This window comes from Arabidopsis lyrata, assembly GCF_000004255.2.
Source record: "Arabidopsis lyrata subsp. lyrata unplaced genomic scaffold ARALYscaffold_5, whole genome shotgun sequence".
Lineage (NCBI taxonomy): Eukaryota > Viridiplantae > Streptophyta > Magnoliopsida > Brassicales > Brassicaceae > Arabidopsis > Arabidopsis lyrata.
The window spans coordinates 16209540-16229322 of record NW_003302551.1 but is presented as its reverse complement, the minus strand read 5'-3'; the positions used below and the strand labels follow the sequence as shown (position 1 = coordinate 16229322).

Sequence of the window (19783 nt, the reverse complement as noted above, 5' to 3'; positions counted from 1 at the left end):
ATAATTATTAGTTGCGTTTACATAAAAAGAAAATTGTTATTCTTCTGATCCAACAAAACATAAATCACAAAATTTTGATATCAATGCCAAATAATAAGAAGAATAGAAGTATAATTCTTAAACGTACTCTCCAAGTATCTCAATCTAAACATTGCTAAAAGGCCAAACTGGAATCTTCTCATGTCACATTGAGACAAGAATATGAAAAATAACATAAGAGGATGAAACTCGAAGGATCCAGGACTTTGGACAGTTAATACTTACTACTTTACTAGACTTAAGGAAGTATCCTCCAAGCAAGTCTCTGCACATCGAACCTCGTCTCTTCGTTCTCTCCATATCAACAATATCAGGAGGTATAACGGGTAGAAATATCAAATATGGAACTGGAGAACTGAGAACACACATGACAACATCATTAAAAGGCCCAGAGATTCACTGATCATCAAACAATGGAATTGAAAAACTTTGGAAAGTTCAAATGGTGGTCATAAAGTAAGTTGGAGAATCCCAGACACTATCAATCAATTATATCAGGTTTAAGATCAACATTTTTTAATCTTTTGCCAAATCAGTGTTTGTGATAAGCATTCTGGATAAATACTGGTATTACTTTCTACATGAACATATTCAGTAGAAGTTACCTTATTGCCCCGGCGAAACAGAAAGAGAGAGAGAGAGAGCATCAAGTCGCCAAGGTAATCACAGTGCCTTGTAATTCCCATGTGTAAGTTACTGAAATTGTATCATTGCGGAATTCACTTCGCCATTCCCAAAGATGATGAACAATCAAAGATAGAGGCGGTGTAACCAAGCAAGAAACTAGTGAAGGAGAAAAAGATCATACTGGTATTACTTTCCCACCAACGACCACTGGAGGGGTAAATATATGTGTTTTTGGGTTCTTCTCAAAGGATATGGTTTTGTTTGTTAGCCTCTCGAAAAACCCATCACTCAAAACTTACCCTATCAAGAACACAAGGCAATTGGCAACAATAGCAGGAACTGTTAGCCCTACTTTGTTGTGCAAAAGCCACCAGCCATGTACCAGAAAGAAGACAATTCAATCACAGAGTGATCAAGCATTCAATACCTATATTGTTTCCAAGTATGACTCTTACTTGCCAAGAAGATACTGTCAATAAGAAAAATTGAAGTATGTCCTGTTTGTGTTCAAGCTCACCTTTATATGCCTGAATGCTTAAGTGAAAGGGATCCACAAGAGATCTCTAATCACCAGCATGAAGCCCAATCTCTCTGCAATTATGGCCCACCTAAAAATTGAAAAACTGACAGTATTTAGAAAGATCATAGTAAGTGCGATAATGGAAATGGTCATATTTTGGTAAGATGAATATGTTCCATCACGACACCATGAACTTACTTAGAGGTCATGTATTATTCATGAAAAAAGTACTCCAATTCCAATGTATATAACTCAATTATAAACTATTGTAAGACTAACAAAACACGGATGATCAGAATTTCAAGAAGCGGGTATTGTAAGCAAAACCAAATATATATATACCGCACAGAAAATCTGGTATGGAATCATTGACTGACTCAGGAACCATCCTGCACAAGTCTTGCCAGAATAGAGATATTGATCAGCCATCTCAATATCTCATCATCCCGGCTAAACAAGGAATAATTCCCATCATCATAAACATGCATAACTGTAGATAGCATTATAAAAACCCGCTACTCATATCTGTAATATGCAAACTGAAGTAATGATGCTGCCCGGGCTTACAGATAGAAGAGAAAAATGGAAAGATTGATTACTTGAGATCTATGCTCATAAATGGAGGGTTCAGCTGTATTCCAAACCACCTATCACATGAAATAAAAAAGATCAGAATGAAGAAAATCAAAGCATCTGTTCTGAAGAAGCAAGTGAAAGCCAAACCAGAACTTTTGGTTTCACAATGGAGTTCAAAAGTTAAGTCACTGCTAGTGATTAAAGAGCAATCGACATTCTTTCTAGGAGAAATTACTTGAAACTCTTCGTGGTTCCATAGTCTTAGGCAACCCCAAAAAGCGTAAATAACTCCACTAGGTTTTTTTTTATATCATTCTACTGAAGAACAAGAAAGGTTTGGATCATATCAGTCTAAGCCTGCTTATTCTTCCTTACACTACCCTTGCCCAGACCACCAAAGACATACATCATCCCGGACCCAAATGATATATCTACAAATATGGAAATTCAGGTCCTACCTTCTTGATGACCCCCAAATCATCATTTGCAATCTGGACATTAACACAAAGGAAATGACAAAGCTTAAGTCAAAACAGATGAAATGCAAGTTCTCAGAGTCTTTTCGGCTAACTAGAGCACTGTTATCTTGGGTTGTGATGAGATCTTGCCTTGGCTTTTGGGAAATCCATCAAAGCAATCTCAAAACGAAACTCATCATCTTTTGGAAAATTGCCTGGCGCAAAGACTGGACAATCACTTTCTGCATAGTGCATTTCAGGTTTCATCTTGAACTGAATAAAAGGAAAAATTTGATAAAGACTTCTTCAGCCGTGAAGAACCAAGAAAGTGTTCTGAAATAGCTAATGGAAGATTTGGCGTATCAACTCACTGAAGTTGAGGTAACTCAAGTAAATAAACTAAACCCTGTTCTGAAACCAAACTACGAAACAAAGTAAAGAGACAAAGCTTTGAAATATACAAAAATGGGCAAAACACTCGAGCAAACATTATCTTTGACACGGTACACAAACAAGAACATATGTTTAAACAAAATCCTAATTACCATTGCAATTTTCAGCCTTGTACATCGTGGGAATTCCTTCGAGCAATCCAAGGATCATTTTGCTCTTTCTCAAGACATGTCTTATCGGTAAATCTCTCCCTGATGGAACATCAAACAACACATTTGATGAGTCCCTAACAAAAATGCTCAAATAAACTCCTTACTGAGAATGTTGGTCAGTCTCACCTCCACATTCTGACCTCATAAGCTTCCACTACTTCACCATCCAGTGTCTGTACACTGCAGTGATATAAATACAAATGTACTATTCCAGTGCCAGTCATGTACAAGATATCGTGAGACATGAATCAGAAAATGGTAACTACACTTACAAGAATGCCGATTTTTGCACAGATTCCGAAAAAAAGCTAGCAACAATATTAATGCAAATAGACCTGAAATTGGATTAGCAAAATTAATGGACATAAAAGTTTCGAGCTCACAAAATCCCAGGAATAGTAGAAAGACTTAAATCAAATCAAATTAACCATTGCATCGGTACGAAATTGAGAACCATCTGATAAAAGGACGCCGTGAATAACTTTTCCAGGGGAGAATTTCTCCGGAAACACCAGAGCAGCAAATAAAACCTAATTGTCAGAACCCAGGATACAAATTTGACAAAATCGGAAACCAAAAATCACAACAATAACAATTGCGAGATGGATTGAACCAAAGCTAAAGATTAGATTAGTAGAAGAACACCGAGAGATCCATATTTAATTTCCGCTTCACAATAATTAAAAACAAATTCAAAATGCAACAGAAAATAAATTAAGCGTGGGAGGAAGAAGAATTTAACAAACAATCCTAACCGCCCATCACGCCACGTGGTACAATCTGGAAGGTCGGCGAAGAGAAAACTCGCTTTTTATTTCTTTCCCGGCTCTTTTCTTTTCGCTAACAGAGTTCGTTCTCTTCCCCAACTCGACTTTTTTTCTCTGAAAAATCTCTCTCGAAGCTTCGGAGGAAAAATGCTTGGAGTTTTCTCGAAGCAGGTGGCGCCATTCCCAGAGTTGGACAAGTCGCTGAATCTGCACACCTCTGAGTCCGTTTCCGCCATGGAAAATTCTCTGGCTAAATACTACACTAACGAGTACGCGAATTCGTTTATGGTTGATATTCAGCCATGGTGTATGCTTGCAATTACAGTGGCTCCGACAAATTCTATCATCGCGAAGTAAGATACAACCTCTATCGATCTTAAGCTTATTGAGAGTTTTTGGTAAGATTTCATTGGATTGTCTTGTTCGTGACTCGTGAGATCGCCATTTATGTATGTTAGGGTTCTTTAGAGGTTATATATTTCCAGATGTTAGATTATCTTTAGGTTTTTACTTCGCAGATGTTAGATTCGCGTGCTGAGATTACAATTTCTCAATGATTTTTGGTTTGATTCGTATGTCGTTAGAGATCGCTATGATTTAGGGCTATGGAACTTTAGGTTTCGGTAATTTCTGTTGAGATCGCTTAGTTTAGTAAGTTCTTAAGAGGGAGACGATATCTTAAATTGTTCACTTAGTATGTTAAGATTGTTGTTGTGTTTAATTTTGCAGTCGTTTCCAAGCAAAAGACGATATGTTCTGTATATTGAGCGGTAGCATTGAGAATATAGACTATTTGGCTTCAAAATTCCACTTCAATAAGGACATTGATCAGCCTACCATGTTCATCGAGGCTTATAAATCACAAAGGCGCATTAACGATGGCCCAGAAACAAAGCTTCAGAAGGACCAACGAGAATTTTACTGGTTGAACTTAGTAAGAGCTGCCAAGGGGAAGTTTACTATCATTCTCTTCGATAACCTGAAGAAGACGGTCTTTGCTGCTACAGTAATACATTAACACACTTCATTTCCATACTTATGATTTGATTTGAAGCTTATATGATTTGAATGCTTTTTGTTTTACAGGATCGTGATGCACATCTTCCTTTCTATTGGGGCATTGATGTGGAAGGCGACTTGATTCTTACCACGAATTCTGATATGGCTCAGCTGGGGTGTCAAAGAGCTTACGGTAGTTTCCCAAGAGGTTGCTACATATCCACATCAGATGGACTGAAGACTTTCGACGATCAAAACACGGAGCTACATGTAGAAGAAGATGTTGATAGTGTGGGGGTTTCTTACCTGAACATTGTTATGGTTGTGGAGAGTCCCTCCAGCGGGAGTGGACAGGGCTCCACGGAGTCTGTGAACTCATCTCTTCGTTCTCTTACTCATTGATTCGTGTTTTCATCTCTTAGACTCTTACTACTCTTGCTATTCATCTCTTATAGCTATTCATTGTTACTTTGTCTAGTACTTGTCTTTCATCTCTTCCTACTCTTACTCATTGATACGTGTTTTCTTAGTACTCTTACTGATGAGTGTTTTCTTTCTACTCTTACTCTTTATTTTTGTTCGTTAGTATAACCAGTTAAGTACAGAGTAGTTTCCTAGACGACCAAAGATTCTCTTGGGTCCTACTAATCCCCAAATCACTGATGCGTTAAAGGAAACTCTGTCACTTGGACATGTCCATGGACTGTTTGCAGGTAGTCTTTCTGACAGATGTTTCCTAAGCAAGTACCATGTCACTGGTATGTTCACTGCTCCTATCCTATGAACTAGACTAAGAACATCGATCTTGGCAGTATCATCATGTAATGGCCTAGCTTGAAGTCGTTAAGGAATGAAATTGCTTGTGACATGCTTAATGTAACCAAAAGTTTTGAAGCAGACGTTAGCGATTGGTCTCCCCCATAACAACACACCCATGAGAAATTATCTGGAGTCTGTCACAACAGTTTAAAAGTGAGAAATTAGAAAAAACAAATCCAAAACATGTTTTCAGGATTAAATAGTGGAAGTTAAACCACCTGATTAGCTATAGATGTGATATATCTGACTATAACAGTGAAGGTAACGGCCATGAATGATGCTAGAAGAAGTCCCCACCAAGGCATTTAGATCTGTTCTTTCATGAAAATGCAGGGAACAAGATATAGTACCAATGAGAGACCGCAAAAACCACCAACTTGGTATGTCCATTTCGTAAACTTGCATGTTTCCAAATTCCCCTAAAGTAAAAGCTTGAACTTGTTACTCATCCAAAACAAGTATAAATCATATAATCATCCGTTTTTCCGCCATGAAAGATGGTTTTGTAGCTAAAAATTATGTTCCTCAAAGATTGGTCCTTTTCATTCGTCTTGAAGCCGACTCACCCTTTTGTGTTGTTTTCTTTTATTGGCCATTTGGTAGCATGATAATCTTTTACTGATCTCCTTAGCGATGAAACGAAATCTCTCTTGGCTTGAGAAAGTTTATATTGCTCTTGATCATTACTCTCCAATACTAAAGCATTACCCTGGCGTAAGCAAAATCTCTCTTTTCTCTCCACAAGTTCTCATATACAACGTTGTATAGTATACACTTTCATCAAACTTTTTGACCTTTCGTATCTTGCAGATTATCGTGATCTTAAAGCTTGTCCGGAAAGAACTAAGAGGAGAACCAAAGAGACTATCAGTCTACTGACCAAGTCTTATATGATCAAACTATCTCTTTCACACAAGTTATATTGTATTTCTGTTGTACATTTCCACATCCTCTGTCATTGTTTGTCTCTCTTTTTGGTATGTTTAGTAACTAAATAAATCATCAACAGCAAATATTGGAAACTGACAAGGAGATTCTTACGTCCTATTGTACAAATGACCACAGTTAGGGGAAAAGAGATACTGGTTTAATTTGTTATATGTCCAACCGGCCAACCCTACAAATCAATCAAATATTGCAATTGTAAAATCACTTTGCCATTCATCTCTTTCACCACTTACTCATTGATTTCATGTTTTAAATCTCTCCCTGGAAATCACAAAATCCACCATACCTTGAAATCCGGGACCAGTATAAATCCCTTCTAAAGCAATTAAAGTAACAATCTATATTAACAAAGTAAAAAAGCTCTTATCTTACTAGAAAAGTTAAATACATATAAGATTATTCGAACACTAGGTGGCATGAATATGAAGCCTTGACCACACCATTCATCTCGTTGAGCATTTCAAGCTTCTTTTTGGATTCAATGGGTCTTGTAGAGAAAGTTGCCTTGTTCAAACGTCTTGCGTTCCTTAGAATGTATTTAGCCACTACTTTCTCTTCTTCTCTTCTCCAATCATATCTTGTCCACACAAATGTCTCAAGGTGTGACAATAAACATTCAGGAACACGCTTTGGCTCCTTCCATTTCCCGCCAACCACACCATCTTTACTAGAATCCTGATTTTGCTGATAAGAAAAACACGCGGCAAAGAGGAATTAGTGTATATTACCCATTAGACCTTCAAAATACCTAGCCGACTAATAATGAAATAACTTACATCAATGAGCTTGAGAACTTGTAGTTTAGGAGAGCTATCGAGCATGATCGTAAGTAGATTCCACCACTTCGCTTTATGTGTATACATCTCTAGACATACCAGCTGATAGAAAATAGCTCCGGCAGGACACTTAATCTATATGCATAAAGATCATATTATTAAAACTATGACATAAACAACAAATAAGTTAAATTGCAAGCATAGTTTACCTCCAAAGGTGATAAGTCCAAGGAAAGACGCTTGGCCGACTTGAGAGATCCCAAAATCTTCTCATTGACTATATTAGAAACGTTTCTAATATTTGCCTCAACTAGCTCTGGCGCATCCTCAATCGGACAAAGCTCATAACCTGATAACCTTTCAATTTGAAAGTATTTCAAAGATGGAGCGTTTATCACATAGCCCCCATTCCGTCCACCAGTGAAATCTTTAATGGATAGTCTCTTCAAAGATGGCACCACAATAACAAAATTCATTACATTATTAGGGTAACCTCGATGCACAAGCAAATCTTCAAGGTTAGGGCAGCCAGATAAAAGGTTACAAATGGATTCATCGTCTTTGTACGTCACATATTCAAGGTGAAGCGTTCTAAGAGACTTCATAGAAACGGGAGAAGGAACATCTATCTCAATAGGAGGATTCTTGAGTTTCAAGGTCTCAAGTGTATCACAGAAAAACAAGCTACTCGGAAATGTGACTGGCATGGAAAAGGGAATCCAAACTTGGAGTAAGAATTCACGCACGTTGCGTGCAAATGCAATTCCAGCCCATAGTCCAACATCTATATCATCACATAAACCTGTGAGATGCAAACTCTCTAAAACTGGAGCTTTATGTAAAAGCAAAGACCTGCCTACATTCTCTGCAGTTCTCCGATCCTGAGAATCGAACTCGAGTTTCGGCACCAGCTTCCAAAGAGACCGCCATGGTTTCGACAAAACACTCGTGGATATGACAGTTTTTGTTGGAAGAAAAGACAGTATCTTTAGAAGTAACTCTTCAGGCAACTCACTGATCCTGTCTCTACCCATAACAACTCGAATTCTCAAACTTTTCACAAACAAAACCAAAAGTAGACAAGATTAAAATTAGGGTTTTAGAGCTTGCATATAGAACGATTTGTAACAAAACAGAGAAACATACCATCGTTTCATTGTCGTTTATAGTGAAGAGACAACCAATTTAGAAGATTACTAAAATCCTTCAGATTTATGCCTTCCCAGTGCTGCTATCGAATCAAAAACGCTCCAAACGCAAACGCAGTCTAGCAATATTCGAGACACCCAATTCTCGCTCGAATCTGGCTTCAGCTAGATATTTGCTTACACTTGTGATTGATTTGTTATCAGATCGGCGACTCGAGAGAGGACAACAGTTCCCCAATATACATATCAATTTGAAGATTTTATTAGTTTCCGGGGATGCTTGCATCCTACGCTTCTTGTAGCGCATATAAGAAAACAAATGTTAATATTGTTGTGAAACTTATTGTTATCTAATTCCATTCCATGAATAATGATATATATATATATATAGACATATAAAACTAGGGTTTTAGAGTACATAATGAATAACCTTGATGGGCTTATTGGGCCCGGTTATAAGTCCAATATGATGTATTATAACACTCCCCCTTGGACGGAGTAACCGGACCTGATGGTCAATCGGGATCTCGATAATACGCTGGGGAATGTTGCCTCATTAAAACCTTACCAGGAAAACCCAGTGGGAAAAACCATGGTGAAGGAAAAAGAGTACAACACGCATTACTCCCCCTGATTAGAGCATCACCGTAGATCTCTAAGTCTACGCATTCCTATTTGTTGGATGAGCTTCCGGAGTGTTGAAGCGGGCAATGATTTGGTGAAAAGGTCGGCGGAGTTATCGCATGATCGGACCTGTTGAACGCTGATCGTACCATCCTTCTGCCAATCCGAGGTTGAGAAGAATTTCGGTAGGATGTGCTTCGTCCGATCTCCTTTGATATAACCTTCCTTGAGTTGAGCAATGCAAGCCGCGTTGTCTTCAAACATAACCGTGGGCTCCTTATCTTCTTTCATACCACAATCTGATCGGATGTGCTGAGTCATGGATCGTAGCCAAACACATTCTCTGCTGGCTTCGTGAATGGCCAAAAGTTCTGCATGGTTTGATGAAGTGGTAGTGATTGTCTGCTTTATCGATCTCCAAGAGATAGCTGTTCCTCCATGCGTGAACACATAACCAGTTTGAGACTTGGCATTGTGCGGATCTGATTGATATACTGCATCAGCAAAACCAACTAGTCCATCCTTGTTGTGGTTAGTGTAAAACAGTCCTAAGTCTTTAGTACCTTGAAGGTATCTTAGGAGGTGTTTGATACCATTCCAGTGCCTCTGAGTTGGACATGAGCTGAAGCGAGCCAGGAGGTTCACGGCAAAACAAATGTCTGGTCTAGTGTGACTAGCCAAGTACATTAACGCTCCTACAACACTGAGGTATGGCTTTTCTGGACCGAGAATTTCTTCATCGTCCTTCTTGGGACCAAATGGATCACTGTCCAATCCTAGGCTCTGGACAACCATTGGGCTGTTCAATGGGTGGGCCTGGTCCATATTGAATCGCTTGAGTACTTTTTCAATGTAAGCCGCTTGATGCACAAGGATTCCTCCTTTAACGTACTCAAGTTGTAAACCCAAACAGAATTTAGTTTTACCTAGGTCTTTCATTTCGAATTCTACTTTCAAGCAGTCGACTGTTTGGGAGATTTCACCAGATGTTCCGAGGATGTTTAGATCATCCACGTAAACTGCTATGATTACAAATCCTTTGTTTGAGTATTTCTTGATGAAAATGCATGGACTGATGGGATCGTTTTTGTAGCCTTCTCTGATGAGATATTCGCTTAACCGGTTATACCACATACGTCCACTTTGTTTCAGTCCATACAAGGATTTGTTCAGCCTGATGCAGTATTGATCTCGAGATGCATGCTTATCTTTAAGCTCTATGCCATATGGTAATCTCATGTATATTTCATTGTCGAGGGGCCCATAGAGATATGAGGTGACAACATCCATTAACCGCAAATCTAGATTTTCTCTTATGGCCAGACTTATGAGGAATCGAAAAGTAGTTGCATCCACCACCGGAGAATAAGTCTCCTCATAATCGATTCCGGGTCTCTGTGAGAATCCTTGTGCTACAAGCCGTGCTTTATAACGAACGACTTCACCGAGTTCGTTTCTTTTACGCACAAAGACCCATTTATGGCCCACTGGTTTGACATTGAATGGTGTCCGGATGATCGGACCAAACACATTCCTGAGTTTGAGACTCTTTAACTCCACGTTTATGGCTTCTTTCCATTTTAGCCAGTCTGTTCTATGAGTGCACTCTATGATAGACGTGGGTTCTAGATCCTCTTGCGTGTTTGCAATATCAAGTGCTACTTTGTATGCAAAGAGTGCATTTAAGTCGACTTCTTTTCTGTTCCATTGGGTTCCAGACATGTTGTAATTGATAGAGATCTCATTGTTATCGATCTCGTCAGAACCTAGAGATTCGGCGTCCCGAACCTCTTCTGGTGGTTCATTAGAGTGAGTCTCAGCGCGCGCTATGTCTGTTATATTGGGAATCCTGGTTTCAACTATTGCACCTTTCTTTGATTTCCGTGGATTCTTGTCTTTGGAACCTAGAGGTCTACCACGTTTATTTCGTGATGCAGACTCTGTAGCAACTTGAACTTGTCCCGTTGGAACAGTGATTCGTACTGGTGCATTACAAGCTGGTATGTACGATTTGGTTACTTTGTTCGGGTCAGCAAAGGAATCTGGCAATTAATTAGCTAGCTTTTGATAGTGTATAATCTTTTGGATCTCCGAATCACATTCTAGAGTCCGAGGATCTTGCCAATTTAAGGATGTTTGATTCCATGATAGCTCTTTGACCAGCTTGTGTTTCTCTCCACCCAATGTTGGATATACCGATTCATCAAATTGGCAATCCGCATATCTGGCCTTAAATAGGTCTCCAGTGGTCGGCTCGAGATATTTGATGATGGTGGGAGAATCAAAACCAACATATATTCCCATTCTCCTTTGAGGTCCCATTTTGGTTCTATGTGGTGGAGCAATGGGTACATAGACTGAGCACCCAAATGTTTTGAGATGGGAGATGTCTGGCTCATGACCCTGTAATAATTGGGATGGGGAATATCTATGCTCACTAGATGGTCGGATGCGTATTAGTTCAGCAGCATGTAATACTGCATGTCCCCAAGCTGAGACCGGGAGTTTCGACCTCATGAGTAATGGTCGAGCAATCCATTGGATTCGTTTAATGAATGATTCAGCAAGTCTATTCTGAGTATGGACATGTGCCACAGGATGTTCAACGGTCACCCCCATGGCCAAACAGTAATCATTAAACGCTTGGGAAGTGAATTCACCAGCATTATCAAGACGTATAGTTTTTAGTGGGAAGTCTGGAAAGTGGGCTCGTAATCTGATGATTTGAGCCAACAACCTAGCAAAAGCTTGGTTCTGAGAAGACAACAGGCATACATACGACCAACGGGTCGAAGCATCTATTAGTACCATGAAGTACCGGAATGTCCCAGAAGGTGGGTGAATGGGACCACAGATATCTCCTTGGATTCTTTCCAGAAAATGCAATGTCTCTTTGAACACTTTTACTGGTGAAGGCCGAGTGATCAACTTCCCTTGGGAGCAAGCTGTGCACATGAGGTGCTGAGAGAAGACTCGGTTTTCTCGAAGGGTGTGTCCTTGAGAACTTTGGATTAATTTACGCATCATGGTTGTACCGGGATGACCAAGCCGGTCGTGCCAAATAGTGTAGTCTTGGAACCGGGCTTTGAGAGCATTATTAGCCTCAATCATACTGACCTTGGCATAGTAAAGGCCAGTAGATAAAGCGGGTATAGTCTCGAGGACTTGTTTATGGCCAAGTGTGATCATAGTGATCAGTAGGGATTCTTTATTCCCTTCACCCTGGGTTTCTATGTGGAAACCATTAAGTCTGATATCTTTAAAACTTAAAAGGTTTCTTTTTGAGCTGGGTGAGTATAATGCATCTGGAATGTCCAGATGTGTGCCGTTTGATAACAACACATGGGCCTGGCCGTGGCCTTCTATTAAGTTCGAGCTACCCGCTATTGTGCTAATATTCGCGGTTTGCATGATTAAATTTATGAAATAACTCTTGTCTTTGAGGATAGTGTGGCTAGATCCACTATCCACCACTATGATATCCTTTTGAGTGTTCATATCTTCAATTTAAACAAGAGGTATGATTTAAAAATGAGTAAATCATAAGATTCATAAATTAATAAAATATCAAAATGTCTGAAAATAAATAGCAAATGAAAATAAAATAAATCCCCAAAATGAAAAGAAACAAAATCAAAATAAGCAAGTGTTCAGATGATAGAATCAATCGAGGAGATCTGAGGTCTCGTAGTCCATGAGATCGGTCGGCTCGGTGGTGGTGTCGTTAGCATCAACTTGCTGGGCCATGTTAGCTTCAGCAGGTGCTTTCCCATGTTTCTGATACAAATCGCAATGAAACTTGGGAGTACGACAGTTCTTTGTCCAGTGATTGAACATTCCGTATCTGGTACAGGCAGACTGATTGGTTGGGTGGGCAGGGCGGTTTGGTTTAGAGATACCATGGCCTTTACCGGAACCATAACTGAGGTTATGTCGGTTGCCACGTCCGTTTTCGCGTCCACGCTTTCCACGTCCATTCCCACGTCCATTCCCATGTCCATGGCCACGATCTGAGGATCTGTCTCGCTGGACATTGTAGGATTCTTTGCGGGAATCTGGTACTGGAGCCGATCCCGGGGGCCTCTGGGCACTGTTCCTCATTAACAGGTCATTGTTTTTCTCGGCCAAGAGCAAACAGGATAACAAATCTTCGTACAATGTATGTTTCATTGCACGATATTGTTGCTGAAGCACAATATTTTGGGTATGGAAGGTGGATAATGTTTTCTCGAGGAGATCATTATCAGACACCTCTTCACCACATTGTTTCATGATTGAAACTATCCGAAAGAGTTCGGAGTTGTAGTCATCCACAGATTTGTAATCTTGGAACCGGAGTTCCTTCCAGTCAAACTTGGCTTGTGGCAAGAGCACCGTTTTCTGGTGATCATACCGTTTTTTCAGGGCCACCCAAAGTTCGAGTGGGTTCTCAAGAGTGAGATATTGCTGTTTGAGGCTTGCGGCCAAATGATGGCGGATATGAAATATCGCCTGGGACCGGTCTTTATCAGATGCGGTGTTATCCGTTTTGATACACTCACCCAGTCCCTTTGAGTTGAGGAAAATCCTGGTGTCCAGGGCCCATTCGAGATAGTTTTCACCGGAGACCTTGAGGGCCTCGAACTCGACTTTCTGAATGTTTGACATCTGAAACATGAAATTGATTTCATTAGGGGTTTGTTAAAAGGATAGTTATATGAAAATAATTAAATTTTCTATTTGAGGAAACTTTATATTTGAGGAAAGTTTCTAATTTGGGAAACTTTCTAAATGAGGAAAGTTTTCATTCCGGGTCATTTGCTATTTGAGGAAAGTTTCTATTTTAGGAAACCTTCTAAATGAGGAAAGTTTCTATTTGAGGGAAACTTTCTAAATAAGGAAAGTTTCTATTTGAGGAAAACTTTCTAAATGAGGAAAGTTTCTATTTGAGGAAACCTTCTAAATGAGGAAAGTTTCTAATTTGGGAAACTTTCTAAATGAGAAAAGTTTTCATTCCGGGTCATTTGCTATTTGAGGAAAGTTTCTATTTTAGGAAACCTTCTAAATGAGGAAAGTTTCTATTTGAGGGAAACTTTCTAAATGAGAAAAGTTTCTATTTGAGGAAAACTTTCTAAATGTGGAAAGTTTCTATTTGAGGAAACCTTCTAAATGAGGAAAGTTTCTAATTTGGGGGAAACTTTCTAAATGAGGAAAGTTTCTATTTGAGGAAAACTTTCTAAATGAGGAAAGTTTCTATTTGAGGAAACCTTCTAAATGAGGAAAGTTTCTAATTTGGGAAACTTTCTAAATGAGGAAAGTTTTCATTCCGGGTCATTTGCTATTTGAGGAAAGTTTCTATTTTAGGAAACTTTCTCGGGAATCGTAAATTTTAAGGATACGGAACATAAGTTCGGTTTAATGGTTTAAAGTTGGACCGGAATATTAGATTCCGGTTTGGGCCGAATTGATTTCCGGTTTAGAATAACCAGTTTGAACGGGTTTACCCAGATTGAGATCCGGTTATTATTTTTGGAACCGGTTTGATAATCAGTTTAACCGATGAACCGAATTGATATTCGGGTTTAGGAGTTAACCGAAAATGATTTCCGGTTTAGGGGATACACGAAAATTGCGGTTTTGGATTTGATTTGATTTAGGTTTTAAGATTTCGGCCATGGCTTAGTGTCGATTTTGAGTGTTAGGTTTAAGTAATACAAGGTTTTTGATCTTTAAGCTTTTAAGGTTTTGTTTTTACCTTTCACCAATTGGGGTTGAACGGATTGAACCGGGAGCTTAAGACCTCGGTAACTCACGCTGTCGATGAACAGTACCTATGAACAGTGTCGATGAACAGTACCAATGAACAGTGTCTGTGTGAACAGTATCGGCGTGAACAGTATCGGTATGAACAGTGTCGGTGTGAACAGTATCGGTGTGAACAGTGTCGGTGTGAACAGTATCGATGAACAGTGTCGGCGTGAACAGTATCGACGAACAGTGTCGATGAACAGTATCGATGAACAGTGTCGGCGTGAACAGTGTCGGCGAACAGTGTCGATGAACAGTATCGATGAACAGTGTCGGCGTGAACAGTGTTTTGCGATTTTTTTAGGGTTAGGGTTGTTAAGAGCAAACTCGTGCTGATAACGTGTTGTGAAACTTATTGTTATCTCATTCCATTCCATGAATAATGATACATATATATAGGCATATAAACATAGGGTTTTAGAGTACATAATAAATAACCATGATGGGCTTATTGGGCCCGGTTATAAGTCCAATATGATGTATTATAACAAATATTATATTTTGTTTTTATTTTTTTCCATTTTTTCCAATAAACATATATTAAGCGATACCCAAAATACATTCGTCTGTATTTTTTAAACAATGGAATTGAAAAACTTTGGAAAGTTCAAATGGTGGTCATAAAGTAAGTTGGAGAATCCCAGACACTATCAATCAATTATATCAGGTTTAAGATCAACATTTTTTAATCTTTCGCCAAATCAGTGTTTGTGATAAGCATTCTGGATAAATACTGGTATTACTTTCTACATGAACATATTCAGAAGAAGTTACCTTATTGCCCCGGCGAAACAGAAAGAGAGAGCAAGCATCAAGTCGCCAAGGTAATCACAGTGCCTTGTAATTCCCATGTGTAAGTTACTGAAATTGTATCATTGCGGAATTCACTTCGCCATTCCCAAAGATGATGAACAATCAAAGATAGAGGCGGTGTAACCAAGCAAGAAACTAGTGAAGGAGAAAAAGATCATACTGGTATTACTTTCCCACCAACGACCACTGGAGGGGTAAGTATATGTGTTTTTGGGTTCTTCTCAAAGGATATGGTTTTGTTTGTTAGCCTCTCGAAAAACCCATCACTCAAAACTTACCCTATCAAGAACACAATGGCAACAATAGCAGGAACTGTTAGCCGTACTTTGTTGTGCAAAAGCCACCAGCCATGTACCACAGAGAAGACAGTTCAATCACAGAGTGATCAAGCATTCAATACCTATATTGTTTCCAAGTATGACTCTTACTTGCCAAGAAGATACTGTCAATAAGAAAAATTGAAGTATGTCCTGTTTGTGTTCAAGCTCACCGTTATATGCCTGAATGCTAAAGAGAAAGGGATCCACAAGAGATCTCTAATCACCAGCATGAAGCCCAATCTCTCTGCAATTATGGCCCACCTAAAAAATGAAAAATCAATCAGCTGACAGTGTATTTAGAAAGATCATAGTAAGTGCGATAATGGAAATGGTCATATTTTGGTAAGATGAATATGTTTCATCACGACACCATGAAACATATTCATGTCATAAGTCAAAAAAATTTATTTTTATATTAAATTCTAATTACAATATTCATATTTATTTATATTGATGTTAATTATAATTAACTGAAATTTTAATTGAATTAAAACGAATAAAATAAAATAAATGAAATTTTAAAATAGTAAAAGTAATACTATGAAATTTCATAACTAAAAACAATATAATTCAATGTTCATTTTAATTCATATTTATTTATTTTAACAGTAATTATAATTAACAGAAATTTTAATTAAATACAAAAAAATTAAATAAAATACATGAAATTTAAAATAGTCAAAATAATACTATGAAAATATTATTAGTAATAAAATATAATACAGCTTTTAACATAAAGAAAATTAATAAATCCAGACATTAAAAAAAAACATAAAGAAAATTAAAAATGATCATACTTCAAATTTTTGAATGTGTTAATGAATTTTAGTATGAAAGTAAAATTTAAATGCATGGTAGCATAAAAAAAAAATTATGTAACTGTGTTTCTAAAACTGTAAAGAGAAAAATATTAATTTGTAAGAGCAATATAGTACAAAGAATTTTTTTTATTATTATTAAATGTTCACGTAAGAAAAATTACTAAGTCCAATTTAAATTTTTTAATTGAAGTCAAAGACAATGAAAGAGTCACACTTTTTTTGACACTATAGAAACAAATTTTGAAAATTCAAAAATGTTATAATCTGTCTTCTAAAAATATAATAATAACAATAATTATATTATTCATTATTTGTATAACAAAATATACATAGTCGGGTATGTAAGTTGTTAACAAAAAATAGTGATATGTAAATTTTGTAACATATACTTAAGTTGAACTACAACTATATAACATAATCAAATAGAAAAACACGTTTGATAATTCATCATTTAAATTAAATGTTTCTAACCCAAAAAATTGGTGGAAACAACATATTTAACGTATATTACGTTTTACTTGATAAAACGATGTTAAGGTTGCATCACAAGATTAACATCTCAAAATAACAAAAAACGGTAAGCAATAGTAGTTTGAAATAAATAAAAGTGGTAGGCTAAAGAGTGGTCTGAAATCACAATGATACTATTATAGATGAAGATGAAGTCACCTTAGTTTAAGTATTGGATATGTAAGTGTTTTGAAAAAAAAAAGGAATTAATAAAAATATTTTCAAAGATATTTTTAAGTGCATTTAAACATTAGATTATGCAATCTTTAAAAAAAGTTCTTAAACTGTTCATTTTAAAAATGAGATACAATATAGATTTTATTTTTTTGTCAACGAGATACAATATAAATATTAGTCAAATTTTCAACATTTAGAGTTATTTTCAACTGTTATGATTATAAATATTTAACCTCTATAAAAACATAATATAGTACCAAAACCCACGTAACGCGTGGGTCATTTTTTAGTTAATATAGAGAAAGAAATTAACAAAATCATAACTACCCATCTCTATCTCTACACACGTTGACGGTCGAAATCGATTACTATTTCTTTCTAAATCCTATTTTTTTTCTTCACTTTTTTTTTCTTCACTCAAGATTTCGTAACAGATTTTTTTCTTTGAGATATTGCCGGAGAAGAAGAAGCAATGCTTGCTGTTTTTGAGAAGTCGGTGGCCGGCGTGAAGCTTTTTGGGATGACGTTTCTGGTTGGGGAACGTTCGGAGAATCTTCCCACAAATGATTCCGTATACGCCATCAAAGAAATTGCAAAGCTGTTAGGATCACTAATTGGGCCCTCGTGGGCTTCGTTTTTGGCTTAGAGCATCTCCAACCCACCTCTATTTTTTTTTTCCATACTCTATTATAGAGTAAAATTCACTCCAACTCACCTCTATTTTCACCTCTAAAATAGAGATCTCTATTTTTTTCTCTATATTATTCTTCTATAATAGAGTTAAAATTTATAGAAGAAAAAATAGAGGAATACATTGGACTAAAACTCACATCTACTATAGAGTTCCTCTATTTTAGAGGCAGAAAATAGAGAAATACATTGGAGATGGTCTTAATGTTTAGGTCCATTTCTCATTTTATTGTCTTTGTATTTAAGTTTCTCTTCATCGTTGTACAGTGCCATCAAATATCCAGTGTCTTTTTCTACCTCAACGCCAAAATCTATATATATAATGGGAGAATTATCTATCCATCTAAGCTATCCACATCATTATCTATATCATTTTATTTTTGTAGGCTCCACATATATTATTTATTAAAACAAAAAAAATAAAACTAAATTTTATTCACACACTTCTATTATTATCTTTCATTAAATAAAAAAGAATTTACAAAAAAAAAATTAAATATTAATAGAAAACGATAAAAATATATATTTTAAACAAATATAAAATTTGTGAATAGAGATTAAATAAGTATAAAATTAGCTATTATATCTTAACATAATATCACTTCCACAATAACAAAATATAACTAAAGAAGCTTATCATATATCTTAATGGTACAGTAATTATTTCTGAGAGTTACAATTATTTGGTATAATAAAGAAAATAAGAATTAAAAATTACCAAATTTAAAGGTTCTTACTTAAAATAAAAAGTATTTCATTTCCGAAATAATACACAATTAAAATTTGAGAATATATTTGGTAATGTTAAAGTATCAATTCATGATACCGATTAAATTATTAGAAGAATTGAGTATGTGCTATTATTATTTATAATTATAATATAATATAAACAATTAACATTTTCTAAATTGAAAAAATGGTAGTTTTTAAAAAAATGAATAGCTAAAAAGGAAAAACTAAATATTAATAAGTGTTTAGGAAATTAACATAGACTGAAAAAAACTAAGGTGATTTAAAATAAAACAAAAAACTATTCTAAACATCACAAATAAAAATAAAATAATCTAATCAATAATAAACTGTAAGAATAATATTTGAGAATGTTACTTGGAACTTAGAGTAGTGATAGTAATGGTAGATCGAAGAGTTTTTAATTAGAAATAAAGATGATTTTTATTTTTGGAAAAAAATATTTTTAAAATTAGAATAATTTTTTATGCGCATGTAAGTTTCACATTTTAGAAAAATCAAATTTAAGAATATTATCTAAAATCATAATATATGTCAACTTATATATGTGAAAAGAGAATTTTATATTTTCAAACGATCAAGATAAAAGTGCAAGATTTGACATTGAAATCTGATGTACGTGGTCAGAAATGAGTTCATATATAAGATTTGTTCTCTATAAAGCAATTTCACATGCACCAAAACATGGTTAAAAAAACTTCATGACAAATATCTCTCCAATATATTTTAACTTTCACTTAAATGAAGAAGACTATGCAACTTATAAAAAAATTGAATATTGAAATATAGTAAAGAGGAAATAGATATGATCTGTTTTGGGAACCAATTTGTAGTCGAGTATATTACATGTGATTCATTAGATAGTGAAACAAAAGTAGATGTGGAGAGACGACGAGTGAATCATCCAAGATAACAAGAGAAATGTAGTGAATAACGTAATTATTTTCTAAACTTTGGACTAAGAATGGAAATCATTAAAATAAAATCTCTTCAAATTCGAATGATTATA

The 19783-nt window shown here is 36.3% G+C and overlaps 3 protein-coding genes across 12 annotated transcripts; 1 reads left to right on the top strand and 2 right to left on the bottom strand.

Moving 5' to 3' along the window:
• Positions 1-91: 91 nt before the first annotated feature.
• On the bottom strand, positions 92-3517 carry LOC9313947 (peptidyl-prolyl cis-trans isomerase PASTICCINO1). Of its 10 annotated transcripts, none has more exons than XM_021025562.1 (9): positions 3098-3517; positions 2952-3005; positions 2766-2864; positions 2371-2462; positions 2221-2253; positions 1786-1833; positions 848-1274; positions 645-735; positions 92-394 (listed from the first exon to the last, which is right to left on the bottom strand). In XM_021025562.1, the coding sequence occupies exons 2-7, from the start codon at positions 2968-2970 to the stop codon at positions 1230-1232; spliced, it is 336 nt and encodes a 111-aa protein (XP_020881221.1). In that variant the 5' UTR covers positions 2971-3005; positions 3098-3517; the 3' UTR covers positions 92-394; positions 645-735; positions 848-1229. The 10 variants fall into 10 exon arrangements, 9 of the variants coding, with proteins under 9 accessions (XP_020881221.1, XP_020881222.1, XP_020881220.1 ...); XM_021025563.1 differs by having other exon boundaries at positions 645-966; positions 1094-1274; XM_021025561.1 differs by having other exon boundaries at positions 645-1093; positions 1184-1274.
• A 222-nt stretch (positions 3518-3739) lies between these two features.
• LOC9312232 lies at positions 3740-5156 on the top strand. The gene is made up of 4 exons (XM_021026231.1): positions 3740-3945; positions 4177-4215; positions 4322-4598; positions 4679-5156. The coding sequence occupies exons 1-4, from the start codon at positions 3740-3742 to the stop codon at positions 4991-4993; spliced, it is 837 nt and encodes a 278-aa protein (XP_020881890.1). The 3' UTR covers positions 4994-5156.
• A 1450-nt stretch (positions 5157-6606) lies between these two features.
• Positions 6607-8617, bottom strand: LOC110228360 (F-box/FBD/LRR-repeat protein At3g52680-like). The gene is made up of 4 exons (XM_021025555.1): positions 8281-8617; positions 7344-8187; positions 7135-7269; positions 6607-7042 (listed from the first exon to the last, which is right to left on the bottom strand). The coding sequence occupies exons 1-4, from the start codon at positions 8289-8291 to the stop codon at positions 6755-6757; spliced, it is 1278 nt and encodes a 425-aa protein (XP_020881214.1). The 5' UTR covers positions 8292-8617; the 3' UTR covers positions 6607-6754.
• Positions 8618-19783: the final 11166 nt, after the last annotated feature.

Excerpts from the sequence above, each read along its gene's own strand:
- LOC9312232 (XM_021026231.1), top strand. The coding sequence starts at position 3,740 with ATGCTTGGAGTTTTCTCGAAGCAGGTGGCGCCATTCCCAGAGTTGGAC. Across the intron at positions 4,216-4,321 it reads CTATGGAACTTTAGGTTTCG|TCGTTTCCAAGCAAAAGACG; the intron begins GTAATTTCTGTT and ends TTAATTTTGCAG. Across the intron at positions 4,599-4,678 it reads AGACGGTCTTTGCTGCTACA|GATCGTGATGCACATCTTCC; the intron begins GTAATACATTAA and ends TTTGTTTTACAG.
- LOC110228360 (XM_021025555.1), bottom strand. Across the intron at positions 7,270-7,343 it reads TGGACTTATCACCTTTGGAG|ATTAAGTGTCCTGCCGGAGC; the intron begins GTAAACTATGCT and ends TTATGCATATAG. Across the intron at positions 7,043-7,134 it reads AAGTTCTCAAGCTCATTGAT|CAAAATCAGGATTCTAGTAA; the intron begins GTAAGTTATTTC and ends TTTTCTTATCAG.
- LOC9313947 (XM_021025559.1), bottom strand. Across the intron at positions 2,254-2,370 it reads TGGATTTCCCAAAAGCCAAG|ATTGCAAATGATGATTTGGG; the intron begins GCAAGATCTCAT and ends GTTAATGTCCAG. Across the intron at positions 1,834-2,220 it reads ATTTGGGGGTCATCAAGAAG|GTGGTTTGGAATACAGCTGA; the intron begins GTAGGACCTGAA and ends TTCATGTGATAG.